This window comes from Sceloporus occidentalis, unplaced genomic scaffold, assembly GCF_023333645.1.
Source record: "Sceloporus occidentalis isolate IW3139 unplaced genomic scaffold, rSceOcc1.0.p SCAF_2, whole genome shotgun sequence".
Lineage (NCBI taxonomy): Eukaryota > Metazoa > Chordata > Lepidosauria > Squamata > Phrynosomatidae > Sceloporus > Sceloporus occidentalis.
The window spans coordinates 169,645,065-169,671,294 of NW_028316982.1; the positions used below are offsets into that span (position 1 = coordinate 169,645,065).

The following is a 26,230-nucleotide window of genomic DNA, read 5'->3' on the forward strand; positions in this document are numbered from 1 at the left end:
CCCTTACTATCAGGAAGTTGCTCCTAATGTTGAGGTGGAATCTCTTTTCCTGTAGCTTGCATCCATTGCTCTGGGTCCTGTTCTCTGGAGCAGCAGAAAACAAGCTTGCTCCCTCCTCAATATGACATCCTTTCAAATATTTAAACAGGGCTATCATATCACCTCTTAACCTTCTTTTCTCCAGGCTAAACTTCCCCAGCTCCCTGAGTCGTTCCTCATAGGGCATGATTTCCAGACCCTTCACCATTTTAGTCGCCCTCCTTTGGACACATGGCTCCAGTTTCTCCACATCCTTTTTGAATTGTGGTACCCAGAACTGGACACAATATTCCAGGTGGGGCCTGACCAGAGCAGAATAGAGTGGGACTATGACTTCCCTGGATCTAGACACTATACTTCTACTGATGCAGCCTAGAATTGCATTGGGCTTTTTGTCCCATGATCCCCTCTGAACCTCCTCTTCCCAGTCTCTCCTCCTCAGGGGCTTCCGCCATTTTGGAGGAGGAGGAGGAGGCGGAGGAGGAGGAGGCCTTTCCCCGAGTGGGCGCAAGGGGGCGCCGCTCTCCCCGCTGCTCTTGCTGCTGCTGCTGCTGCTGCTGGGGCTCCTCTGTCCTGGGCTCCCAAAATGGCTCCCCGCTGCTCCTGGCGCCGCCGCCGGAGGAGGGGAGGCTGCCTGGGGCTGCTGCTGCCGCTGGGGCTGCTATTACTGCCGGCCTTGGCCCCTGCCCCCGCGGGGGGCTACGTGATCCTGGACTCGGTGTCGTGGTCGGTGGCGAGCGAGGGGGAGGAGGAGCTGGAGCTGGAGAGCGCCTCCGAGGAGGAGGAGGAGGAGCGGCGGGGCGGCCGGCCTTCCCTCCTGGAGGACCCCCGCAGCCTCTGGAAGAGGAGCCACCCGGCCTCGGTCTACAGGGAGGAGGAGGAGGAGGAAGGGGGCGAGGAAGGGCAGCAGGAGGAGGCGGAGAGGCCCGGGGCCAAGCAGGGCTCCTCCTCGCCCTCGCGCATGTTCTCCTACCGGCGGCGCCAGGGAGGCCAAGGCGGGGCCAGGGAGCGGGAGGAGGAGAGCCCCGCCAGGAGGGCCCGGCAGCGCCTCCGAGGGAGCCCCTGGGGCTTCCTGGCCACCGCCTCCGCCCTCCAACAGGTAAACCCCGGGCACCGCCTCCAGGAGCTGGGCTTCTTATACGTTGTTTGTTTTATTGTGAGATATCTTATTGTATAATTTTGAGTATGGCTTTTATTCATTTGTAATTAATATATTTTCATAATTTATTTTAGGATTTTTATTAGGATTTTTATTTAATTTATTTTTTATAATTTTAGGATTTTATTTATTTTTACAATTTAATAATTAATAATGATAATAATAATTATTATTATTATTTCTAGCCCACCTCTCCCTACGGATCAAGGCGGGTTCCAGTATTTTTTTTCTAGTTTTATAATTTATTTTAGTATTTTTATTTAATTTATATATAATAATATATAATATATTATATATTTATTATATAAATATATAATATATAATATATTATTATATATTTATATAATAATAATAATAATTTTATGCATTTTTAAAATATTTTATTTTATATAAATTTATTTATTATTGAATTGGTTTATTTTATTTATTTACTTTTACAATTTATTTTAGTATTTAATTTTTTATAATTTTATTAGTTTTATTTAATTTATTTTTATAATTTATTTTAGTATTTTTATTTAATTTTATTGATTGATTTTTATATTTTATTGTATTTAAATTTATTTATTTATTTTATTATCTTTATTTAATTTTATTTATTTACTTTGATAATTTATTTTTGTATTTTATATTTTATGATTTCATTTTTCTTTATTTTTATAATTTATTTATTATTTTCTTTTATTATTTATTTAATTATTTTTATTTGATTTTATTTGATTTTTTTTTTTTAAATAAATGCTCTTTTTTTATTTTCTGACCTAACATTTATCCATATAAGATAACAACCTCATCTTCTTACATTTCGTACAGGGATATATATGAATTTTTTCTTCCCTTTACATACACCAAACATAACACAATCATAACATCATTTCATACAATAAAAAATATTTATTTTATTTTATTGTGCTGTCAACTCATCTTCATCCATTCATTCTGATTTATTCATGGGGACTGGAAAACCTAGCTGAATGAAACTATGTGTGAAAGGGATCTGGGAGTCCAAGTAGACCACAAGTTGAACATGAGTCAACCATGCGATGCAGCAGCTAAAAAGGCCAATGCGATTTTAGGCTGCATCAGTAGAAGTATAGTGTCTAGATCCAGGGAAGTCATAGTCCCACTCTATTCTGCTCTGGTCAGGCCCCACCTGGAATATTGTGTCCAGTTCTGGGTACCACAATTTTAAAAGGCTGTTGAGAAAGTGGAGCATGTCCAGTGGAGGGTGACCAAAATGGTGAAGGGTCTGGAAACCATGCCCTATGAGGAACGACTTAGGGAGCTGGGGATGTTTAGCCTGGAGAAGAGAAGATTAAGAGGTGATATGAAAGCCCTGTTTAAATATTTGAAGGGATGTCATATTGAGGAGGGAGCAATCTTCTTTTCTGCTGCTCCAGAGACTAGGACCCAGAGCAATGGATGCAAGTTCCAGGAAAAGAGATTCCACCTCAACATTAGGAGGAACTTCCTGACAGTAAGGGCTGTTCGACAGTGGAACACACTCCCTCAGAGTGTAATGGAGTCTCCTTCTTTGGAGATCTTTAAGCAGAGGCTGGATGGCCGGCCATCTGTCAGGGAGGCTTTGATTGTGATTTCTTGCATGGCAGGGAGTTGGAGTGGATGGCCCTTGTGGTCTCTTTCAACTCTATGATTCTATGATTATTTCCCCCATTAACAGTGACCAGATGTCAGAACCCCAAAGGAGGACAAGGCACTGTAAAATTTAGGACTTTCAAGGAAAATGCAGAGCATTACCAAAGAAAAGCTAAGAACACTCCTATTAATGTAAACTCATGTTTCTTGGTCATGTGCCAAAGGAAGGGTGTTTTGGAATTCCACCTGGACAGAAGGTTGAAATGGAGGATGAGTCCTGGAAAAGGAAGACCTCTGGTCACCTTACCCATTACAGATTCCTCTCCCTCTCTGTGTTTAAGGGCGCCTTTGTGCAACCTAGGCAAATCATGACTTGTGATTCGCAGAAGATTTTGCAGAATTTGTTTACAAAGCCTGTTGTCATTGTTGTTGTGTGCCTTCAAGTCATTTCCATCTTATGATGATCTTAAGGCCGCCACGGATTGAGATCAATTTGAGGGCAGTTAACAACAGACAAAAGAGGCAAACCTATCATGGGGTTTTCTTGGCAAGATTTGTCCAGAGGGGGGCTGCCATTGCCTTCCCCTGAGGCTGAAAGAGTGTGACCCCAAGGATGCATCTACACTATAGAAATAACACAGTTTGACACTGGTTTGACTGCCATGGCTCCACCCTACAGTAGCCTGGGATGTGTAGTTTTGTGAGGTATGAGCACTCTTGGGCATAGAAGGCTAAAGACCTTGTAAAACTGCAAACCCTTGCATTTATCTATCTATATAGATATAGATATAAACTGCATCTATAGGATGGAGTTACAGCACTTAAGGGGGTGTCACATTGCATTATTTCTCCATTGTAGATGCATTCTTAGGTGCTTATAAAATGTTGATAATTTGGGTTGGAAAATCGTATTCATTTACCCATTAAAAATGCTTTTTGCGTAGCATCTGTGTGCATAGCAACTTATAAAGTCGGAGCCACTGCTAATGAAGAAGAGGAGAGCTGTTTTTACCTAGCTCTTTCCAGAACAGCAGCCCTCCTTTTTAGCGCTGCTGGAAAAGACTGTTTTTTTTCCTCTTTGCTGGAAATCAGCTGATACTAGTTGCATGAATTACACTGTGAAATATGACTGATTATGGCAGTAGCCCCAACTGATGCTTCTGATCAACTGATCAGAGAAAGGGGATGGTAGTTATTTTATTATATCAGTTTCCAAACTTTGTTCCTCCAGACATTTTGGACTTCAGCTCCCATAAATCCTGACTGTTGGCCAGGTTGGCTGGGGCTTCTGGGACCTGAAGTTCAAAACAAATTGAAGACTAGAGTTGAGAACCAATTTTGTTGCAGCATGTGCAATATGGTTCTTCTTTAACTATTTGTTCAGAAAAGGAATTTGCGCATATTCTACAAAATGCACCAAAGGGATTCAGCTTTTGTTGTTCAAAAGCCACTGCTTATTTGCTCTCTCCCTTTTTCTTTCTTCTTCTTTTTAGCAGTACAGTAGTTTTAAAATGGGGACTAATCCATAAACGGTGTACAGAAGTGACTACCTTGGTATGAAAAAGTGAGTTTTCCAAACCATTGGCATATTCAGGTAGCATCAATGAATGGTTCCTTTGTGTTATGTGTGTGCGACTGCCTTCAAGTTGCTTGTTGACTGCCTTCAAGTTGCTTGTCTTATGGCGACTCCATGAATTTCACGGGGATTTCTTAAGCAAGGAATACTCAGAAGTGGTTTTCCCAATTCCTTCCTCTGAAATACAGCCCACAGCACCTGGTAGTGTGCTAATTTCACTTTGGCATACAGTATTACCACAACAAATAAAATGTATCTGTTTCATCAACACTGAGTTGATGCTGCTGTTTTGTGCCTTCAAGTTGATTTCAGCTTATGATGACCCTATCACAAAGTTTTCATGCAAAGTTGTATTCAGAGGAGATTTGGTATACCCTTCTTCTAAGGCAGGGAGACTGAGGATGCATCTGCATTGTAGAAATAATGCAGTTTAGCACCACTTTAACTTTTGCCATCTTGCAGAATCCTAGGAATTGTAGTTCTGTAAGGCACCAGCACTCTGGCTAGAAAAGACCCTGTGAAACTATAAATACCAGTATTCCACAGGAAGGAGCTACACCACTTAAAAGTGTGGTCAAACTGGATTATTTCTACAGGGTAGATGCACTGCCCGAGCCATTGAGTGGATTTTTGTAGCTGAGTGGGGATTCAAACATTGGTCTTCCAGATTCTAGTCCAACACTAGCCACTACACTGCCCTATACTTAGGTTGATTCTACTCCACCTCATTTTAAGGTAATAAAGAAAAATCTGAGAACTGATATCACAGCAAGGATGGTCCAAAACACACTGCACAAACAATCCAGTTTGAGACCATTTTAATTGCCCTGGCTCAGGACTAGGGAATCCTGGGAATTATTGTTTATTGTGGCACCAGAGCTCTGATAGAGGTGGTTAAATGTCTCACAAAACTACAGTTCTCAGAATTCCCTAGTATTGAGCCAGTGAAGTTAAAGTGGTCTCAAACTGAGTTATTTCTGCAGTGTGTTTTGGACCAATATTGCTGCAACAGGTTTTTACATTTTAAAAAAGCTGCCTCTTTTTTCTTTCTCATTGAAGTTTTTGGTTGATGTATTTTTTATAGTTTTGTTGATTTGTTTTGGTATTTATAATTTTGTATTTTATGCATTTTTAATCGTTAGCCCCAGTGAGCACTGTTTTGAGTGAAAAGATTGGATATAAATTTAATAAATAAAATAAATATGTAACTTCCAGTGTAATGTTCTTCCTGCATTTTAGAGAGATCTTAATGGAATTAAACAAGTAGGCCATTCATGCAGCACAGTATTATGCATACTTCATACTCAAAGTCTAAAGAACTCTGTTGTTAAGAATATTTCAATTTTTCTTTGTTAAGACAAGTTAAAAGTTACGTTCTGAGAGCCAAAGACAGGTGGATTGGACCTAATCTTTAAAAGAAGGGTAGGAATCATTGGTAGAGACCACAAATCCCATGACAAGGTTGCATAAATTGGAGTTGTCCTGAAGGCACATAGCAACTACTACAGAAATAATGAGCTCCACTCCTAGCCTTTTTTGCAGTTGTTGTCTTCTCCTCCCACAAGACCTCATCCAAGAAGAAAAAGTGTCAGCAAAAAAAACAAGAATTATTGCTTCTGGAAGCCTTTAGGAGCAGCAGTTCTTCTTTAACACAAGGTGCAAGAACCCAACCCCAGCCTGGTTTTACGGTAAATACTGCACATGGGATTTTACAGAAGTGGTTACTTCTGATTTTATTTGGAGTGGGCCATGGTAGGTCCAGGGGTTGAACACTGACTGACCCATGGAGCTTGCTAAGCCCTTCTTTAAATCAGTGTGATAGATTGGGCCTGCCCTGAATTGCTGCCCTTAGAAACAGGGGACTGGGCAGATCCATACACTTGAGAGGTTACTGTTGTTTTAGATCACCTGTTCACAAATCAGTTAAGGCTTTACGGGTGGTCTCCAGCATTTTGAACCAGGCTCATAAATATACTGATGTCTGGACATTTGAAACAATACTGAGGTTATATTTTCCAGCCATCTATCACTCACTAACATCCGGGCAACTTGGTGTTCCATTGATTAAAGTTTCCAAACCATCATCCACACATAGACTATATTAGAGGAGTCTAGCTTGGATGTAATCAGTACGTAATGAATCTTCATCCAGGTGGATTTAAAAAACAACAACACAGCAGCCTTCAATTATGCCCTAAAATGAAGTATTTTCTGGTCCCATGGGAAATACAATATATTGCATTGTATAAAAATGCTTTATATCCACAGAAGTATTTGTTATTGCAGAATATTCCACATTCACTAAACATTCAGAGTCAGAAAACATGGCTTCAGATGAACTGGGATGCTTGTTTGAAGTAGCTGTCTGCCCTCTTGGTTTGCAAAATCAAAATCAAATAAATAAATAACTTCTTTAAAAAGAACTTGTAACCAATACACATGCAATAGATTTCTGGGGGACAATTTTTGTTCCCATTGTTTTTACGAGGGTTTTGGTGGCAAGTGCATGAGACTCTTAGACATTGTTTACAACTTTTCACATGATAATGTTGTAAAATGCTTACCTTGTAGATCTGGTTCTACAACAAAATGAGATTCTTGGGGATTAAAATGTCTCATCTATCTGGAGGAGGGTTAATAAGGCATGAATATTCACTTCCTTTGGGGTTTTATTGTTCACACTATCTGCTGTAAGTAGCTTGACAGCCCACACACAAAGGTTCTACAGCATGGTGGTAGGTTTGTGTGAATTCTTTTGAGGCAGAGTAATTTAGATAATAGCATCCTAATTTAAATATAATTACTATTACAAGAGCAATTAATCTTTTCATCTGAGTGGTACACTTCCTTTTCCTTGACTTGAGATACCCATGCATTGATTTCAAAGCCCATTACATGACATGTTCAGTTACACAGTTTGAGGCCTTATGCCTTAGTTTGTTGTTCTGTGCCTTCAAGTCATTTCCAATTTATGCCAGTCCTAAAGCAAACCTATCATGGGGGTTTTCTTGGCAAGATTTGTTCAGAGTGCGTTTGTCTTTGCGTTTCTCTAGGTGTGTGGCATGCCGAAGATCACCCAGTGGGTTTCTCTGTATGGCTTAGTACATCTTTTGATATAAGTGAGAGATCACTAAGTATATTGTTGATTCACGCACTAAAGTCAGTCAGCCTTAACGGATGCAATCCAGTATGTGTCAGTTAAACTTTCTGAAGAAACCAAGACAGAGCATCATGTTGAAAAGTGCTAGTCTTTTTTTCTTTTCAAATAAATATTTCTGTTAGTCTGTTTGGGTATAAAAATAGAAAGGAGCCTTGTGACTCTTTAAAGGTTAACCAATATATTTCAGTGTAAGCTTTTATAGACTACGTGATAGGACTGGGGATGGTAAAATATGGGCTGTAATACACAAAGGTTTATGCTGAAATAAATTGGTTAGTTCTAAAGATGCCACAAGACTCCTTTCTATTTTAACTTTGTCTAGATTCTGTACCTTAAAAACAATGACCAAGATCCTTCATATCGTCAAAGCGCACCCTATCAAAACTACAATACATCTCCTTCTGCAGGACTCATTTTTCTCCTGCAGCAGCACATCTCTATGGTTATTTAATGGACAATGGGGGGGCAGGTTTCAGAAAAATGTCTGACTGTGTGTAGACACAGAAAAATGTGTGTTTGCTGACTGCTGGACACACAAAAATGACATGATTCTTCTGTGGGATCTCTGGAAGACCTATAGGAGGTTTGTGGGGATGTCTTTGACATTATGTTTCTAGCTATAGGGATACAGTCAGTCGCTTCTCCAAGATCTCCATGGCCATGGAGGGGACCTTGTAAGAGGATGGTAAGTTGTGCAGGGGGTTTGGTCATTATGTGAGGGTGGTAATGGATTCCACTCACCAGTCAGAACAGTTTGATATTTAGGCATAAATGGAACTACAGTATGTGACTAAACTATATCACGAAACAGAAATGTATTAGACTGAGACAGATTTCAATACCATTTCTATGCTTGTTAATATGATTGTTTTATTTAATTATGTACAGCATGACCCAGCTAAAATTAAGGAGGCAGAACGAAAAATAGGGACCACAACATGAATTTAAGAGATGGAGGTGGTACCCATTTAACCTTTCCTGTCCTGCCAAAGAAACAGTTTCTGTCATTTAAATTGGGAGGTGATGGTTGAGGGGATGAAGGGCCGCAGTGGGGTCCCTGGGGCTGCTCTCCATGGCAACAGGCTTCAGGAGGCATAGCAGCGAAGGGGAGGAGGAGGCCAGGCCCTGCTTCAGGGCCTCCTCGGGAATGGTGCTGCTCTCCAGCTGGGTCTTGGAGGGAGGCCAAGGAGTCCCCTCCCCAGAGAGGCCTCCCCACCAGCCCTGGATGCAACTGCTCTTCGCTTTCCTCTTTCCCATCCCAAGGAAATAAGCAGGAGGCTTCCCCTCCTTTGTTGTCTTCCCTTCCTCCCCGGTTCCTTGTTTCACCCCTTCACCCCTTGTATGTTGGCCCTTTCTGCTGGCATCCTGCAAAGACTGCCCTGTTATTTCACAGATCTGTCCGTGTTAGTCTGGGAATTCAGTGTGCAAAGGGATCTTGCAGCACCTTTGAGACTCGCCGAGGTGATGGGGCATGATAGCCCCGCTTATCTGGAAACCATGCCTTATGAGGAGAGCTGGGTATGTTCAGCCTGGAGAAGAGAAGGCTAAGAGGTGATATGATAGCCTTGTTCAAATATTTAAGGGATGTCATATTGAAGATGGAGCAAGCTTGTTTTCTGCTGCTCCACAGAATAGGAAACAGAGCAATGGATTCAAACTAGAGGAAAAGAGATTCCACTTAAAGATTAGGGGGAACTTCCAGACAATAAGAGCTGTTTGACAGTGGAACACACTCCCTCAGAGTGTGGTGGAGTCTCCTCCTTTGGAGATCTTTAGAGGCTGGATGGCAATCTGTTGGAGATGCTTTGATTCTATGTTCCTGGATGGCAGGAGGTTGGACTGGATGGCCCTAGTGGTCTCTTCCAACTCTATGGTTCTGTGGAGGATAGAAGTTGATGGCAACTTCCCTACTCCATTCCCTTGTCAGAAATTCCTTATTATCTCCTCTGAGGAGGTGGAGGATTATCTGAAGAACATTGGGGTTGCAAGGGGGAATGAGATGAAGATAGGGGAAGTGCACAATGTTGGATCTTGCTTAGGGTTGCCATAACCCGGCGGCCCCCGTGCCATTCACGGTTTCGGGGGGCCCCTCCCGGTCACGGTCCGGTTTGGGCCCCCACCCGTGCCTTATTCCCAGTTTGGGAGGTCCGCTCCGGCCATTGCCGCTGCCGCTAATGCGGCTGCTGCGGCGCCGACCCACCTCCTCCGGCTCCCCCTTCCTCCTCTTCCTCGGCGGGCCGGCGGCAGAAGCGCCGCTGCCACCGTGCCCCCACTGGGAGGGCTTGCGCGCTGCCCAGGCCTCAGTAGGGGCCAGTGGCAGCGCACGCGCCTTCCCCATTCCCTCTGCGCGCACACCTGCCCCATTCCCTCCGTGCGCGCGTGCGTGCCTGCCCCACTTCCCTTCCTCCCGCGCCAGCCATCCTAAGGAGGAGGAGGAGGAGGAGGAAGGAGCCGGAGGAAGGGTGCCTGAAGGCCAGGGCAGAATTGGGCCACAGAAGGAGGAGGAGGAGAAAGAGGAAAGCTGAGTCAGTGGCCGTTAGGTCTGCCTTGGTATTTTGGGGGTTTTAAATTATTTTTTAAAATATAAAATACTTATTTTATTTAATTTTTTAAATTTTTATTATTGCTTTTTATTTTTTATTTTATTAATTTTTATTATTGCTTGTTTTTATTTTATTTTTTTAATTTTTATTATTGCTTGTTTTTATTTTATTTTATTAATTTTTATTATTGCTTTTTATTTTTATTTTATTAATTTTTATTATTACTTGTTTTATTTTATTTTTTTAATTTTTATTATTGCTTGTTTTTATTTTATTTCATTAATTTTTATTATTGCTTGTTTTATTTTATTTGATTAATTTTTATTATTGCTTGTTTTTATTTTATTTTATTAATTTTTATTATTGCTTCTTTTTGTTTCATTTTATTAATTTTTATTATTGCTTCTTTTTGTTTTATTTTATTAATTTTTATTATTGCTTGTTTTTTATTTTTTTACATTAATTTTTATTATCAAATATATACACCCCTGCCTTGTTTTTTATTTATTTTTTCATTATTTTTTATTATTAAATATATGCAAGTGCATTTTTTGTGTATTTATGGTGCTTTGAATGCTAACAAGTCTGCCTTTCCTGGACAATTATAGTGGTGATGATGATGATGATGGTGATGGTGATGGTGATATTGATATCAACAAGCCTCTGAGGCACGGCCAATGTAACTTGCTGTGATTTTTACAAACTCATGCGCAGTGAAGAAAAACCACAGTCCCTTGCCCAAGTACACACTTCTGAGAAGTAAAGTTGAACCCGAGGGCAAATACATTTCTGCCATCTGTCTAAGAATAATGCCAAAATGTCCTCCATTTTGATCATGCCTAAAAACATGCATTTATATTAACATTTTTAAAAAAAAAACCTCAATTTTTTGCGCGTCCTCCATTTTTATAAAAATGTGTCCTACATTTGAAAATGTTGCCCTACATTTGTCCCGGTTTGGAGGTCCTCACTTATGGCAACCCTAATCTTGCTGGATTAATTGAATTCAATCCAATCTATCGTATATACTCGACTAGAATCCAGAATTATGGATTATGATATGACCCGTGGATAAGTCAAGGTTAAAACATGTAACAAAGGATTTTAAGGATGAAGCAAGAAAAATAATGGCAAAGAATTTAGAAAATTCTAGCAGGCATAACTGCACTCACACCAAAGGCTGAATGGATGAGAGAGCAGAAAGGGAGTCAGTGGTTCCATGACAAATTACACTCTTGCCTTTCACTGGAAAATGGTCTCTTTTTGATAAGAGTCAAAATACAGTACTTACATTGACAAGTGGATAAGTCAATTTAGGTTTTTTGGGTTAATGTTTTGACTAAAATTTATAGACATATACATGATTACATACAGTAAATGCTGAAATGAATGTAATCTAAATGTGTGAAATGTAAAAATCTTGTCTGACAAATGACATATGAGTATTTAATAACATTGCATCATGGATAAATCATGTTGATTTGATGTATTATTTCAACAGTTTTGAAGCGTTTAAAATCTGTATTGTCGTTCCTGAATAAAAGTCAATCCGTAGTAACAGATTATATACAAAGATCACTCACAGCAAAATATTGTATTTTATTCCTCTGGGATATACAGTATTTTATACTCACAGGAACATAGACGCTACCTTTATCAGGTCAGTCTATTGATCCATCCAACCCACTGTAGCCACTGCATCTGACTGGATGCAATTAATTCTACTTGGAGATCCCTGGTGGTAGAATTCAAAGACGTAGCGGTGTTAGTCTGGAAAATCAGTATGCAAAGGGATCTTGTAGTACCTTTGAGACTAACTGAAAGAAAGAATCTGGAAGCATGAGCTTTTGTAGATTCGAGCCTACTACCTCATGTATCTGAGGAAGTAGGCTCAAGTCTACGAAAGTTCGTGCTACCAGATTCTTTCTTGCAGTTAGTCTCAGAGGTGCTACAAGATCCCTTTGGAGATCCCTGGTTGCCTTCCACCAAATACTAACCAGTTCCAGCTCTGCTTAACTTCCAAAATCAGTTTAGATTGTATGTCTTCTGGGTGGCATGGTAGTCCCTTATTTTTCATGTTTGCCCCTGATTTTATAGAAACTTCACTAATTTCGCATATGCAGTTTGTTTCAATATGCCTATTAAGATTTTCTTTGGCTGTTTCTTTTGGGTTATTGCCCTCTGTTTTTCCAGCTAAAGTTGAGCATGTATAAATTACACTCCCTTGATCAAGACTATCCCTAACATTAGGCCACATGAGGCAGACATCTTAGCTAACACACACACACACACACACACAATAAGGGATGGAGCAAAGAGGAATAAGAATGTATTGATGGACAGAGGTCCATGTGCCCCTCAGTCTGCCCTACAACCCATGAATCAGCTTACTATCACAAGGTGCTATCACCATTGCTGAAGTAAAGTACAGCTGGTAATTCAGTTGACTTAAATATGTAATGGAGGGTCCATTGCCCCATGCACTAAAATACTTTAGTCTATCCGTGCTATGTATTAGTGAGTTAACCATGAATGTTTAATATTCTTAGCAAAGTTGGCAATATTGTGCCCAGTGGTATCTTGGTCTCTCCCCCCCCCCCCCCCCACTTCCATGGACAACATTTAAGCTTGAATCTTCTAGTCTACAATCAGTAGAAAGCATTGTTAAAGCATCTACTCTCACCTGTGTTTGTGGACATTAAAAAATGAGTTAGTTGATAACAGATACCATTAATAAAATATTCCCCATTATACAGTAGAAGGCTGTAATTGCATCTGAGGTCTCTAGTTACACTGAACTGTACAGTCTCTCCATCATCATCTGTTTTCTCAAAGGTTCTTTCGGTAGACGAGCTTCCTACATGTCACCAGAGCAGTTTGTTGAATGTGTAGGCCAAGATCCAGAGAACAGCAAATTCATTTCACTCATTGGAACTTACATAAATGCTGACTTGGCAAGTTCCCATTGATTTAGTGTCTACTCTAATTGGATTTAGATCATGAACTGGACAATCCCTACAACTGTAACAGCATAATCCTAAACTCTGTTTGTTTAATTAAAGGGGACTTCCTTTCAGGTATGCAGATGTACAATTGCATTCTTATTCTCCTAATTTTTTTGGTATTCAGATATTTCGATTACAGCCTACAGTGCACTATAAATATGCAAAGCTTCATCTCTCTGTATCCTGTATAGAAAACAATTACCATTAGCAAATTATCATTCTGTATCATTTAGAATTTTTCATACTTATGGCTGTGTGTACGTACCCTTCAAACTCGAATTGGTGCTGAAACTTTTTTTTTAAAACCACTTTTGACTTTCTTTACTTGGGATGGATTGGGCACCATACAATGGTAAAGTGGGATGTACGTATTTTCATTACTGTAATTTTACAACTGGTTGTCATTTCCTCTCCAAGGAGGAATCGTGGAAAATGGAGTTAGCAGAGGTCACTCAGAATTCTGATCTAGAGATTCCTAACTCTTCCTTTAGAGTTGCTGAACTCAGTTTTATAAGTATACAGGTATTAGAAGCTCAGCTTGAGAGATTCAGATGGAAACATTACAAGTTATTAAAGAACTTTTTCTTTTTCTTTCTTGCTAAAAGTAATACCCCTTTTTTACTAGTTCCTGTAGAGCTTGTAGCAGTTTTTAACCTGTCCAATGCAACCTGAATAGGTGAGAAGGCAAGTGAAAAAGTTAAATCTGAGAGGAGGGCAGATACACTTTGCATAAGCAATTTTATTAAATGTAATTTAGGATAACACAGATCACACATGAAAACAGGCAACTGGGCCATTTCTGTCAAGCATCTTTGTAGAAAACCATTGTCTCTTTTCTAAGTGCAAATTATTTGATTTTTTTTTCCAGATCCGAGGAACACCATTTGGGAATTGTTTATCTCTCAGTGATGGTCCCACAGAGAACAGCACAGGAATTCCTTTCTTTTATGTGACTCCAAAGGACAACTCAGTAGCTGATCTAATGAAAAATTCCACTGCTTCACTAACATTGCCAGAGGCAGAAGGAGATTCCTGCAGGTACAATGACTATGAGAATATTCGGGTGTTTTGCAGTAGCTTTTCAGTGCCATTTAGAATCATTCAAGATTGTCATTACAACACGAGAAACATACTGCTGTTACTCACAGTGATAGAGGTGTTCATATCCTGCTCTGAAAACACTTTAGTTTCATAAGCTTTGCTAAAGAAAGGTGATTTCCAGCCCTCCCAGAATAAATAGTCTGAACCTCAAGATCACCTGTCAACTAGGGTCTGTTATTAATGACAATGTCCATAACATGCATAGCCATGCCTGTTCTTGTTATTTCGATAAGAAGCTGAATTCTCTGAATTGAAAACTGTAATTTTTTATTATTTATTTTTTTGGATTGCAGCACCCAGAATGTCCTGGTCAGCTTTCCGGTTGTTTGGAGTTGTTGTCTGCCATGCCTGGCTTATTTTTGCATTTTTGGTATTAATTTTGCAGTTGGTTCTATTGACAAACAACATTCTTCTCAAATATAGGTAATTGCTGCCACTACCAAAACATTAATACATGTGGTGTCATGGAAAGAGCGGTATCTTTCTAGGCAGGCTACTTCAAACAGTGGCACAGGATGTGTACTTGAACTCACAGGGCTAGTGTGTGAGAGTGTTCAAAAGAAATGGATTGGGACATCAAAGAGCATTTTTCTCTGTTTTTCAACAGCACAATAATAACAGCAAGGGTAATGTGCTAGTAACTAATAATCTAGCCAGTTATTTTCTGGACTTCGGTAATAATAACAAATAATGACCTGTTGAGTGGCCAGCATAATTAGTAATGCAACTAGTTGTTTTTTGTTTTTGTTTTGTTTTTTTGAAGTGGCACTTCAAACTTTTTGGAAAACCTATGATACAGTATACTGGAATACACAACCTTTTCAGCTGCAGTAGCCACATCCGTGTCATGTGGTAAGTATATACATTTAAACACATGCACAGGTGTACATACACATGAATTTGCACATATACACATGTACAAATAGATACTTGCTCTGGTGAGCTTCAGAAGCACTGTTGAGGGCATGGAAGAAATAGGATCCAGACTCCCCCTTTGTCCCCCAAGAGGTGATCAGAACTGTCAAAAAACAACAATCTGTTTGGTTGATCAGGTGCCAGCATGTGGCAATAAGCAATCTGTACATTAAGGTCATGATATATAAGTACTCATCAGTACTTCAGAAATAAAACTATTGAACATGAGTGAAGAGCTAAATCAATTGACACGTCATCTGTGAAAAAATCCATATGATGTATGTGAGTGGATGCAAACTTGGTATAAAAGAAGTATTTGATGAGATACATGAATCACATTTTAGACTGACATTTTAACTCAAAAGCATTTGATATATTAACTCACAGCTTTGAAGTGGGGGCGAGGGGTAGGTAGGGAGAAAAAAGAGAAAACTCTTTATATCAAAATCAGTAGCAGTATGGTAAGGAGGTTAACAGTGCCCTAAAGCATCAAGCCAAAGATCAGGAGAAGCTTTTCAGCTTATGAATTTTGCTCTCAGTAGAGATTTAGTTTGACGTTGGTACCAAGCAGATTAGTAATGCTAATGCATGCTTACTGGTTCATTTCTTTTAGGGGTGCATTATATTTATGAGCTACAGAGGATGCACAGAAGGCATGTAATCATTCGTTCTGAAACATAAGATGAAAGTGTTGTGGCTGCAGTATTTATCTGTCAATAAAACCTTGTGTTCTATAATATTTTGGGTCATGGGAAATAAAAACACTTGGAATTATGGACTATATCAAGATGAGTTACCTTTGAAATACCAGAATAATGGTAGTCATTGTTCATTTGTGTGTGTTGAGCTCTTTCAGTGGTGGAAGTCCAAGTCTTAATGAGATCTTGAAGGTTTACTTTTGATGGGGGCCAGCTCTGGAATCCCTGAGCCAGCATGATGCCTGGGGGATTCTGAGAGTTATAGTAAAAAAATAAACTTTTTAAAGCTCCAGTCTATACCAAGAAGAGGTTAAAAATGAGGAAAGGAAATTATGGACTATTTTAAAATGTCCCAGCTGTAAGCCCCATACCATAATTTCCACTTCCATGTTTCACAAGGCTCACCCAATGGATTAGCTTCCTATGCTTACCTGAGGTACCAGGACCACTGGTTAGAAGATGGTTCAGGTGATTGGAACTTGGACACTTAGCTCACACATGAGTTTGAAATTCTGGTGTGGGGAATCAAAAGATGTCAAATTGTGTATAACTCTTTGACCATATACTACAAGATCCTGAATGTTATTAGGGTGTTATTTTAAACATAATTGAACATATTTTAAAATAAACGTATTTTAAATGTTTAACGCATGGTTTTCCAAAGTAATAGATTACTCATTATCTTAGGATATACATATTAGTTATGGACATTCTCCTTTTAAAATGGTATGTATGTACAGTGCACCCTTGCTTTACACGGGGATCCATTTCGCCCGCCCCCCCACATAAGGCAGATAGCGCATATGCTCGAGTCCAATTGACAATATGGGGCTCGTGCATGCGGTGCACACACCATGGGGGCGCATGCCATTTTGTTTCCATCGCGTGGCTTTCACCGTAAGCTGAAAGCCACGTAAAAAGTGCCAGCATATGACACGGGTGCACTGTATGTTTGTTAGTTTACTTATTTATTTATTTAACAGTAACAATAGAAAACTTGTTAATACAATGGCCCCTAGGTATCCACTGGAATTTGGTTCCAGGACCCCCATGAATAGCAAAATCTGGGGGTGGTCATCCCACTATATACAGTGGAGTAGTAAAATGGTATACCTTGTATAAAATGACAAAATCAAGGTTTGCGTTTTGGAATTATTTGTGGATGGTTGAATCTGTAGGTGCAGAATTTGTCTAATTCCACAAAATGGCTCCCACAACATTTTGGAAGAGTAATGACTTTGCTAGTTTTTTATGTTATTTTGTGAAAGGAACATTTTTATGCCCTTGTTATCCCAAAAAATAATTTCACAGGCAGTGTCATTACTTGTGACATGTTACTTCCCTTTGCCTAGGTGATTTATTATTAGGAAAGCCACCATACTCCTAAACTACAAGTCTTTGGCTTGCCTGATACTTGCACATCTGTCTGCTTGTCTTGCCTTCCTTGAGGCATCAGTGCTGAACATAGCAAGGTCTAAAACTAAGTAGCCACAACTTCTGCCAAAGCATCCTAGAAATAGAGAGTATTGTCATTTGTAAAGATATGTAGCCCTTTTGCATTTCCAGCACCCCCCATTCCTTCACTGACAAATACAACTATTGTGTGCAAACATCAAACTGCACAAACAGAAGAAATTATTCAGAGACCATTGTCACTGGTGCATCCCCACATGAAAGCCTCTTATGCTACACCAATGTAAATCAGTTATGAATGTTTAGATACAGGGCAGATAAAAAGGTTAAGTGAAACTCCAGTAGGCATTTAAAAATTTGATGTTGGCAGTATTCCTATGTTGGCACATGCTTTAATAAGCAGGTTGTCAGTCTCTTCTTCTGAGTCATTGTGAAACTGGGAACACATCTGAAGAAAAGAATACAAAGAAGTAGGTGGGAAAGAAGAGCATTTATCAGCACAAGCTCCACTCAGAATTGCACAAGTTTACCTGTTTTCATATGCTGGAATCCATGTATATAGATTGTCTGAGAGGACTGAATTTGCGCTGCTTAAAAAACATATCAAGGTTCTCTTTTCTTTGTATACTTTTTAAGTTATTAATCCTCCCCGCCAGCACACCCCATAGATGTACAGCACTTTGCAAAGCAACGAAAACAGGAGTTTCCTCCCTGAGATTACATACTAAAATTCAACACAAGGCAACAGTGAGAGAGGAGAGTAATCAAAAATGCCCTACTCTTTCTCTGTTCAGAGTAAGAAACTTTTAGCTTAGCCCATGACAAGGTATTATGGGAGTTTTAGTTCATAACATCTGTAATGTCTAAGGTTCACTATCTCTTCATTACATTTTCTGAGGCTGTATCTGCACTGTAGAAATAATCTGTTTGACACCACTTTAACTGCCATGGCCCAGTGCTATGGAATTCTGGGGTTTGTAGTTTGTTGTCGCACTAGAACTTAAGTGTTAAAGTGATGTCAAACCAGATTATTTATGCAGTGCATATGCAGCCTTACTGTGTCCTAGGTCTGTATTTAGGAGCAGTGATAGAAGCTAATGATTAAAAACCAGCTAAGTTATAAAATTAAGGGTTTTTTTTTCATGAAAATGAACAATTTGTTTTTGAGCTAAATTAATTAAGTTACAGTTCAGTGCTAAAGAACTAACAAAGTTCACATTTCTAAGCTTGTTCTTTATCCAAATCTAGTACTTTTGGATTTTTGCAAAACTGCTTTGTGTTTTTTGTTAGTCCCTCAGGGTTGGTGTTTAGGTCACAGGTTCCGAAAGCAAACACAAATAGCTATGGGAATCTTTGTCTGATTTCATTCATAATCAGAATACAACTAATGGATTCATTCCAATTTTAAGAGACTTTAAATCAACAGTCAGTAAGATCTAATTGAAATGGGGTAGTAATCTTTTATTCAGGTGGTCCTATTGTGTTCTACACTGGATACTCCATAGAAGCTCTTAATCTGTCCCAGAAAAACTGAATTTTGAAGCTCTTAATCCTGGGACTTTGTTGGGAATCAGTAACCTACAGAATGGTGGATGGTATGGGGATGAGGTTATAGGGGATGAAGAAAGCAAAAACAAGAGATGAGGTGAGGTGGATGAGAGACTGAGTTTTCAAAATTTCACATAGCTCTTTCATTCTCTCCCAGGTTCTACTCAGAGATAAAGGAATAGAGGGTAAAATCATGTATGACACTTTTTAGCTTCATTCTGCAAAGGTTTTATTTCAGGGGTTTAATTGAATATTCAACTTGCTAAAGTAAATGCAATGGGCATCAGTTAGCTTCCCCCCCCCCCAAGCTTATTAATGATTAGACGTTTTAATCTCTCTTTGCTTGGGAGCCCTTGAGATTGCTGATAGTAAGCTACACACCTATTGATGAGAACTCAGGGAACCAGTTTGATAGAATGATAACTGTCCAAAGAAAAAGCCAAAGGAGTGGCTGCTGGCTAAAATGCATACTAGATTGGCATTTATTTGTAATTATTTGCAGACGCAGAATACTGTACTATTATTCTTTCTTGTGGGAAGATGGTACCTATATTTTGGGGGTGCAATCCACAGGCAGGAAATCTGGAAGATCCCTATGCATTTGATGGACAGGAAAGAAAGTATTCTGTGGTATATGGTTTATTGTTTTTGTTAGATGCTTTTGTTATATGTTAGGTGTAGTGTACCAAATCAGAAATAGATACAGGAATATTATGTAAACCAAGTAATTTAAGTCACAGGGAGGAAATCAGAATTAATTTTTAGATTATTCAGTTACATATATTGCTAGGTAAAGCTTATTTATTTATTTAAAGTTTATAATTGTTAGGCTGCAACCCTATTCACACTCACTAAATTGAGAAACATGGTATAGTGGCAAATGTTGATAGCTTTTATAACTGCATTTCCAAGGATGGTTCAGAGAATGCAGGTAGTTGTGTTCACCCACAGTAAAAGATCAGTTATATCAGTTTTTCTACTCAGTAGAAGTAGATCTTTTGTAAAGTTAATGGGTCTTAACTGTCCAATGAAGCCCAAGCCACTTCCAAATGCATTGATTTCCAATAGGGAGTCCTGTATGCAAAAGAGATAATGTAGCTCCTTTGAGACTAACTGACAGAAAGAAACTGGTAGCATAAGTTGTTGTAGAGTCTACTTCCTCAGATGCATAACAGTGATTCTTTTTATGGGTAACTTATACAATATATCACTGGACCTCCCCTGTTCAACCCCAATTGCGATCTTTTCTTAATACATCTGGAGAATAGCAGAGAGCCCACTCTCAATTTGTTACAGCAAGATAGATTGAAAAGAATATGACCATAAAGAGACCTTGAAGGTTACCCCTCTGAAAAGGTGTCATGATATACATTGGTTATGACAGTTGAAAAATTAGCTATCATGGTGAAAACAAAAAAGGAGCACTTTTGTTACTTAGCTCATTCTTTTTTATGGAGTATAACCTTAGCCTATAATTAATCTATTTTGGAATTGTTTGGATATTACTATATATTCTCCTCCTCTCAGAAGTAGTCCTCAGGCACCTCTCCATCTCTAGACAATTCAGTCTTTAGACTAAAAAACTTTCCATTTTTAAATAATAGCACATCACAGCAGAATGTCAATTCCGGCAGCTGAATCTAGGCTTTTGCATTTTCCTAGCCAACCACACCCCCTGCCCCACAATATCAGTGATATCTTGGCTTTTGTTTAGGAGGTGGAACTGGCTATCCTAATTCTTAGTTACAAGCAGTATCTTCTTTAACCTAACATATACTAGCCATTATGGTCTTACATCCTTTTGTCTTTGGCTCAACTCATCACGGAATGCAATTTCCCAGAACCTCTCTGCAATTGAATTCAACCCTTGGGCTGAAAATGTTTTGCCACCCTAGTAATAGTAGGATCACCTGGTTTGAATTTTATCTTTGCCACTAGTAAAGGAACTGGAGATAGAAAGAAATGTGTAAGCCTGAGGGTGCCTCACAGTTTCATTACATACAGAGGAAGAAAATTTCCAGAGAGGGCCTTTGTAATGTAATAATGAAAAAACAGATTTACATATTGAAATAGGAAGAAAGCAATGTTCGATTATAGAGAACTCATCCTGATGGTTTTTCATCTGTTGCTTCAAGACTCCATCTCCCCATCAACCCCCGTTCTTTACTTTTCATGTTTTCCTACTTCAGTGGGAATGAAATTACCCTCACATGCACACACAACATTACCACCTTTTGGTTTGTGCCATACTAAAAAGAGAATAATGACCTTTCTATATACAGTACTCCTGCCATTGAAAAAGAAAATATGAAGAATCCTGCCTTTTAAAAGGCTTATTCACAATGCATAAATTCATTGAATGATGAGACATTGACATACATGCATGTGTAAATCAGCATTACATACATTAAAACACAAGGAAAAATGGGTAGTGGGTTTTTTTTTAATCACACCTGTTATTGAAAGTAGATAGAATTTTACAGTATTCTGGGCAACTAAAAACTTGACACTTTTGAGTTCTGCATATTCAGGAAAACATCAATGGCCTTTTGTATTTAACTTTCACAAAATATTTGATTTCTGCACGGATCCTTATATTTTTATATGGTGATCCAATTCTTTTATGATCTAAAACAGGAGTGGGAACTATGCAGCCCTCCAAACGTTAATGAACTCTTACTCCCAGCATTCCTAACCATTAGGCTATTGCTGCGTAGAGCTAATAGAAGTTGAACTTTAACTGCAGTTTAAATGCAAAGGGCCATCACCGTTCTAAGAGCAAAAGTTCTGATGTGCAGTAAAGTAATATGCCCTATCTGCTTTTCTTTGCTTACAGAAAAACTATTGTTGATCCTGATGATCCACGATGTGCCAGGCTTATTCTTACAGGACAGATGGTTACTGTGCCTCCAGAAGAAATGGATTTTGCCAAGCAAGCATTATTTTCTAGGTCGATATGAATTCACTCTTACTATATTTGTGTGTGTGTGTGTGTGTGTGAGAGAGAGAGAGAGAGAGAGAGAAATACTGTACTCCATTTCTACCAAGAATTGAAGGAGTAATAGGGATACATGAGCATTGCCTTCTCAGAGACAGGAATTTCTCCAAAAAGCTTGGAAGAGGCAAATATCACTTCCGGCCAGTGCTAAGCACTTTAAAATCCTTTTGGTCAGTGCTTAATTCTCCTATTGAAATCAATGGTTTTTAAATAGGCTTTAAGATTTGATGAATAATATCCAGGTTTTCTGTGAGGGAGCCCACAAGGTAGCAGAGATGTCATTAAGGCAGTACTTCATATTCCTTTTACTCTAGAGTAGTCTTGATGTTTTCATTTTGTCTCCAAGTGGCATAAGTGCCATGTCTACTTGTGCAAGTCAGCAAGCAAGCTGGATTACTGCTTAAAGCAATTCTACTGGTGTTAAAACCAACACTGTTGCCAAAGAAATTAGGAACTGTTGGCTGGAAGACAGCTTCTAGACCTATATTTATGATAAACCTGTTTGGTTACCTCTGTTCTTCCAGGCACCCAGTAATGAGAAAATGGCCTCGCAGTTATGAATGGTTCTTTATGAAAATGAACATTGAACATGTCTTGCTTCAGAACTGGTATGGAGGAATTACCACTGTTGCACTGGATGAATACTTCAAAGCAACTTCCAGTAAAGCTTAACTGGACATTCAAATATGGACATTGTGTTTCCATATTTACTTTGAAAACAAACTGTTTTATATGCTATACTACCCAGTGTTTATTTAACAGTTATTTTGTGCACAGTATTTAAAATGGTTCCATCTTTCTGAATGGGAGTAAAACAACAGTATGAACTTTTTAATGTGAAAATGAACATTAAAAGCAGATCTGAAACTGCAATAGAAGATCTTAGCATTTAAAGATGGCAATGGATCACTCCAAATATTTGGAGTATTTTTGATTTTTACAAACATCCTACAGCACAGTGAAACTATATGTTAATTATAATTTCTGGAACAGGACAAGAATTGCAAGTCTACATGAAAAGTCTGCTATGTAAAGTTAAAGTTATAATTTTCATGTTTCCTAAGGCACATATTTATCTTTGTTGCACAAAATATAGTTCTTTAAAATGGTTTAAATATGGCTCTGTTGCTAACTTATGAGCATGAATAGCCATAAAGAGCAAAATTGGAAGCTTTGGTTTCCATTTTCAGCTAACTTCTTTCCTTTCTCCTCCTTCCCTTCCCTTCCCTGTGGCCAAATCGGGACCAGCTGATGAAAAACCAACTTCAGTCCACTGGTTCATTATCCTAGCTTCTTCCAATAAGCTCCAGTTAATGTTTAAGCATTAGGCTCATGCATATGACAATGAACTCGTTTACGTTAAAATACTGTTCAACTTCTCTGTTGATCTTTGATTGGATTCTAGAACAATCCTTTTAGGAAGTTAAAGGACAGTTAATATTATTTGAAACAGAGGAATAAAGAACAAAACTAGACAACATAAATATAGGTAAATACATTTTTCTCCCTACTCATTATTTGTAAGCAGGTATTGCAACACCCATGTCAGACAGGTCTGGAGCTAGAGGAGTATTTCATATATCTGATTTGTAATTTCTTTCTTTATGACAGACTTTTGAATTGATTTTATTTATTTATTTTTAAACTTTCCATCATAGAGATAGATAACATGAATTGTGGAACATGAATAAAATACCATATATGTGTTTTCTAATTGCACTAAAAAGATGAAGGATAAATTGGCCTGTGCTATATTCCTTTAGTATTTCTATGTAAAGGAGCATCCAGTGTTGTAGTATCCCACAGCTTCTCTGTGGCTTTGTGTTTTATATTATGGGAATTACAATGTTGTTCCTATGAATAAGAGTTCTACAAAAAAATTCTGTAACAGTGTATCTTCTTAATGGATTTGGTATGCTCCACGGTTTAATTAATGAACTGCAGCAAAACTTTCACTACATCTACAAGAAGTCAGAAAGATCCAGCAGTTGGGAAGACAGCATGAATGTTTTAAGACTCAGGCCAGATTCCTGTTTAGTGATTTATACTGGGGGTTAAACCAATAAGTAATTTTTGAAATATTATGGAAGGGGATCTCCTGTACCTCCCTGCACAAAGTGTTCATTCCTGGTGCACAAGGGCGGTCAAATGGCTCCCAGATGTATCTCTTCTCCCCAGCCACTGATTGGCTGCAGAAAATGCTCAGGCACCATTGAAGTGCCATTTTATGCCTGGGAAGAAGAAGGAACTTTATACTGTAAGATGACAGCACCTATTTGGTACCTGTATACACCTTCACAGCTAATCAGGCCCTGGGGGCATACCTGGGTACTGTCTGGAAGCTAATGGGAAGACACAGTGCCATTTCTAGACAAGCAGTTTTATTTATTTATTTATTTATGTAATGCCTTACCTTTCTCCCAACATGAGACCCAGCTATGCTCTGCCAGCACTTGGTCTACACTTGTTACTGGTTATATAAACTGTAAAGTGCTAAAAGTACAGTAAAAACATAGCAAATACTTTTTCTTTTAAAAGTTTAGCCTGGTTAAAAACCTGGGATGTCATCTACCTCTCCTCCCAAAATGGCATGGCACATCCCACAAACAGCTTTTGGCTGTACAGCATTTTATCAAGAACTATTATTTGAAAGCAGGTATTACCACACCCATGTCAGACAGGTCAGGGGCCAGAGCAGTATATACCTGACTTGTTTTCTATTCTTCACTGACAGTCCTTTGAATTGATCTCAACATCCACACTGCAGAAATAATCCAGGTTGACACCACCTTAACTACCATGGCTCTATGCTATGGAATTCTGGGATTTGTAGCTTTGGAAGGCATTTAGCCTTCTCCGTCAGAGAGCTCTGATGCCACAGCAAAGTACAACCCCCAGAATTCCATAGCATTGAGTCATGGAAGTTAAAGTGATGTCAACCTGGATTATTTCTGCAATGTAGTCACAGTTTTAGAGTGATACTGGTAGGACCAAACCAATGCATACGTGAGTCTTCTTGCAACTTCGCATATGTCTTTTCCAACATGAAGTTAAAGGATTTCCCAGCCATGAACCTGAAAAATGTTGCCCACTCCTGCCTTAGGACCTCTATAAAGATTTCAAAGCTCCTAGTGTTGTACTAGGGATGGAACATCTGCCATGTCCTTTAGTTAGGGGTTTCCCACATCTTGAGGTTGCAGTTTTATCATTGCTAGAAGAGCTCTAACCAAAAATCGATCAACCAGACCCTTACTTCTTCCTTGTAAATCTGAAAAACCAGGCCCTCACTGCAATTTATAGTTTGATTTCTAGTTCAAAATCATCAGACTACAGCATGCCTCACTGTGCTAATCTGTGGTTTATCTTTAGCACATAAAATTATACAAAGGACTGTTTTTGATTGAGGATGGAAGGCCATCCTTTCGGAACGGTATGGTAAACATTAAATTTCTCTATAGTTATCACACATCTGGAAAAAAGGATATTACAGAAATTATTTTCAATGAGCCATGACACAACACTTTGCTAAACTGTATAATACAATGTTTGTTCAAAGACTAAGCTTTCCTGTGTTTTTCTGCTGCTGTTATTTAACCAAAGAATGATCGGTTTCTAAGATAATTTTCTTCACTGGATAAAAACTGAGTTATTCATATTCTGTCTCCCCTGGCAATGTTTATCAGATATTTCTTGTAAATAAAATAAAACATTGATGGGAAATTTAAATCAGAATATTTTGTTGAATGCTTTTACTCTACGTAAGGCATATAGAAATTTAATTAAATTTTGGATTTTAAAAAAATCAAAGATGAAAAATTACTAAAATGAACTTGAAGGAAATGAAAATATAAAAAGAACAAAAGTGGTGAACAAAGTGCAGTCTTTTTAAGGGAACCCATATCTATTTATTTCATAGAATCATAGAGTTGGAAGAGACCACAAGGACCATTCTGTCCCACCCTGTGCCATGCAAGAATACATTAATTAATATTATTTTAATTAATGCAATTCATCAATTAATTGAAGTTAATTAATTTTATATCCCACTTTTCCCAAGTACAGGACACAAGGCAGCATTCAAAATCAGAATAAGCTCCCATGGAAAGGAGTTTCACAACTTGTGATCAACCACTGAGAAGGCTGTCACTCGTCTGCTTCCAAATGTACTTGTGAGGATGGTACTGCGAAAAGAAAGCCTTCACTCTAAGATCTCAGAGCTCAAGTAAACTCATTTGGAGAGATACAGTCCTTCAGACATCAGAAATCTAGCCATAATATACTTTATAGTTCATAGCTAATATTGTAAAATCTGCCTGGGAAAACATCCCATAGCCAGCAAAGATGGCATAGCAAGGACTTTGTTTTCTGTAACCAGGTCCAGTCAGCAGTCTGTCCACAACATTTTGGATCCACTTAAGTTTCTGGAAGGCTTCACATGTGTGTGCTTTGCTGTCGTTACTGTGCGACTTCAGATCATTT

General features: G+C 38.8%; 1 protein-coding gene across 1 annotated transcript; it reads left to right on the forward strand.

The window, feature by feature from the left end:
• Positions 1–606: 606 nt before the first annotated feature.
• On the forward strand, positions 607–25,448 carry LOC149319294 (protein CREG2-like). Its single transcript, XM_089511414.1, has 4 exons — positions 607–1,138; positions 13,947–14,116; positions 21,590–21,703; positions 22,276–25,448. The coding sequence occupies exons 1-4, from the start codon at positions 626–628 to the stop codon at positions 22,421–22,423; spliced, it is 945 nt and encodes a 314-aa protein (XP_089367540.1). The 5' UTR covers positions 607–625; the 3' UTR covers positions 22,424–25,448.
• The last annotated feature ends 782 nt before the right edge of the window (positions 25,449–26,230 follow it).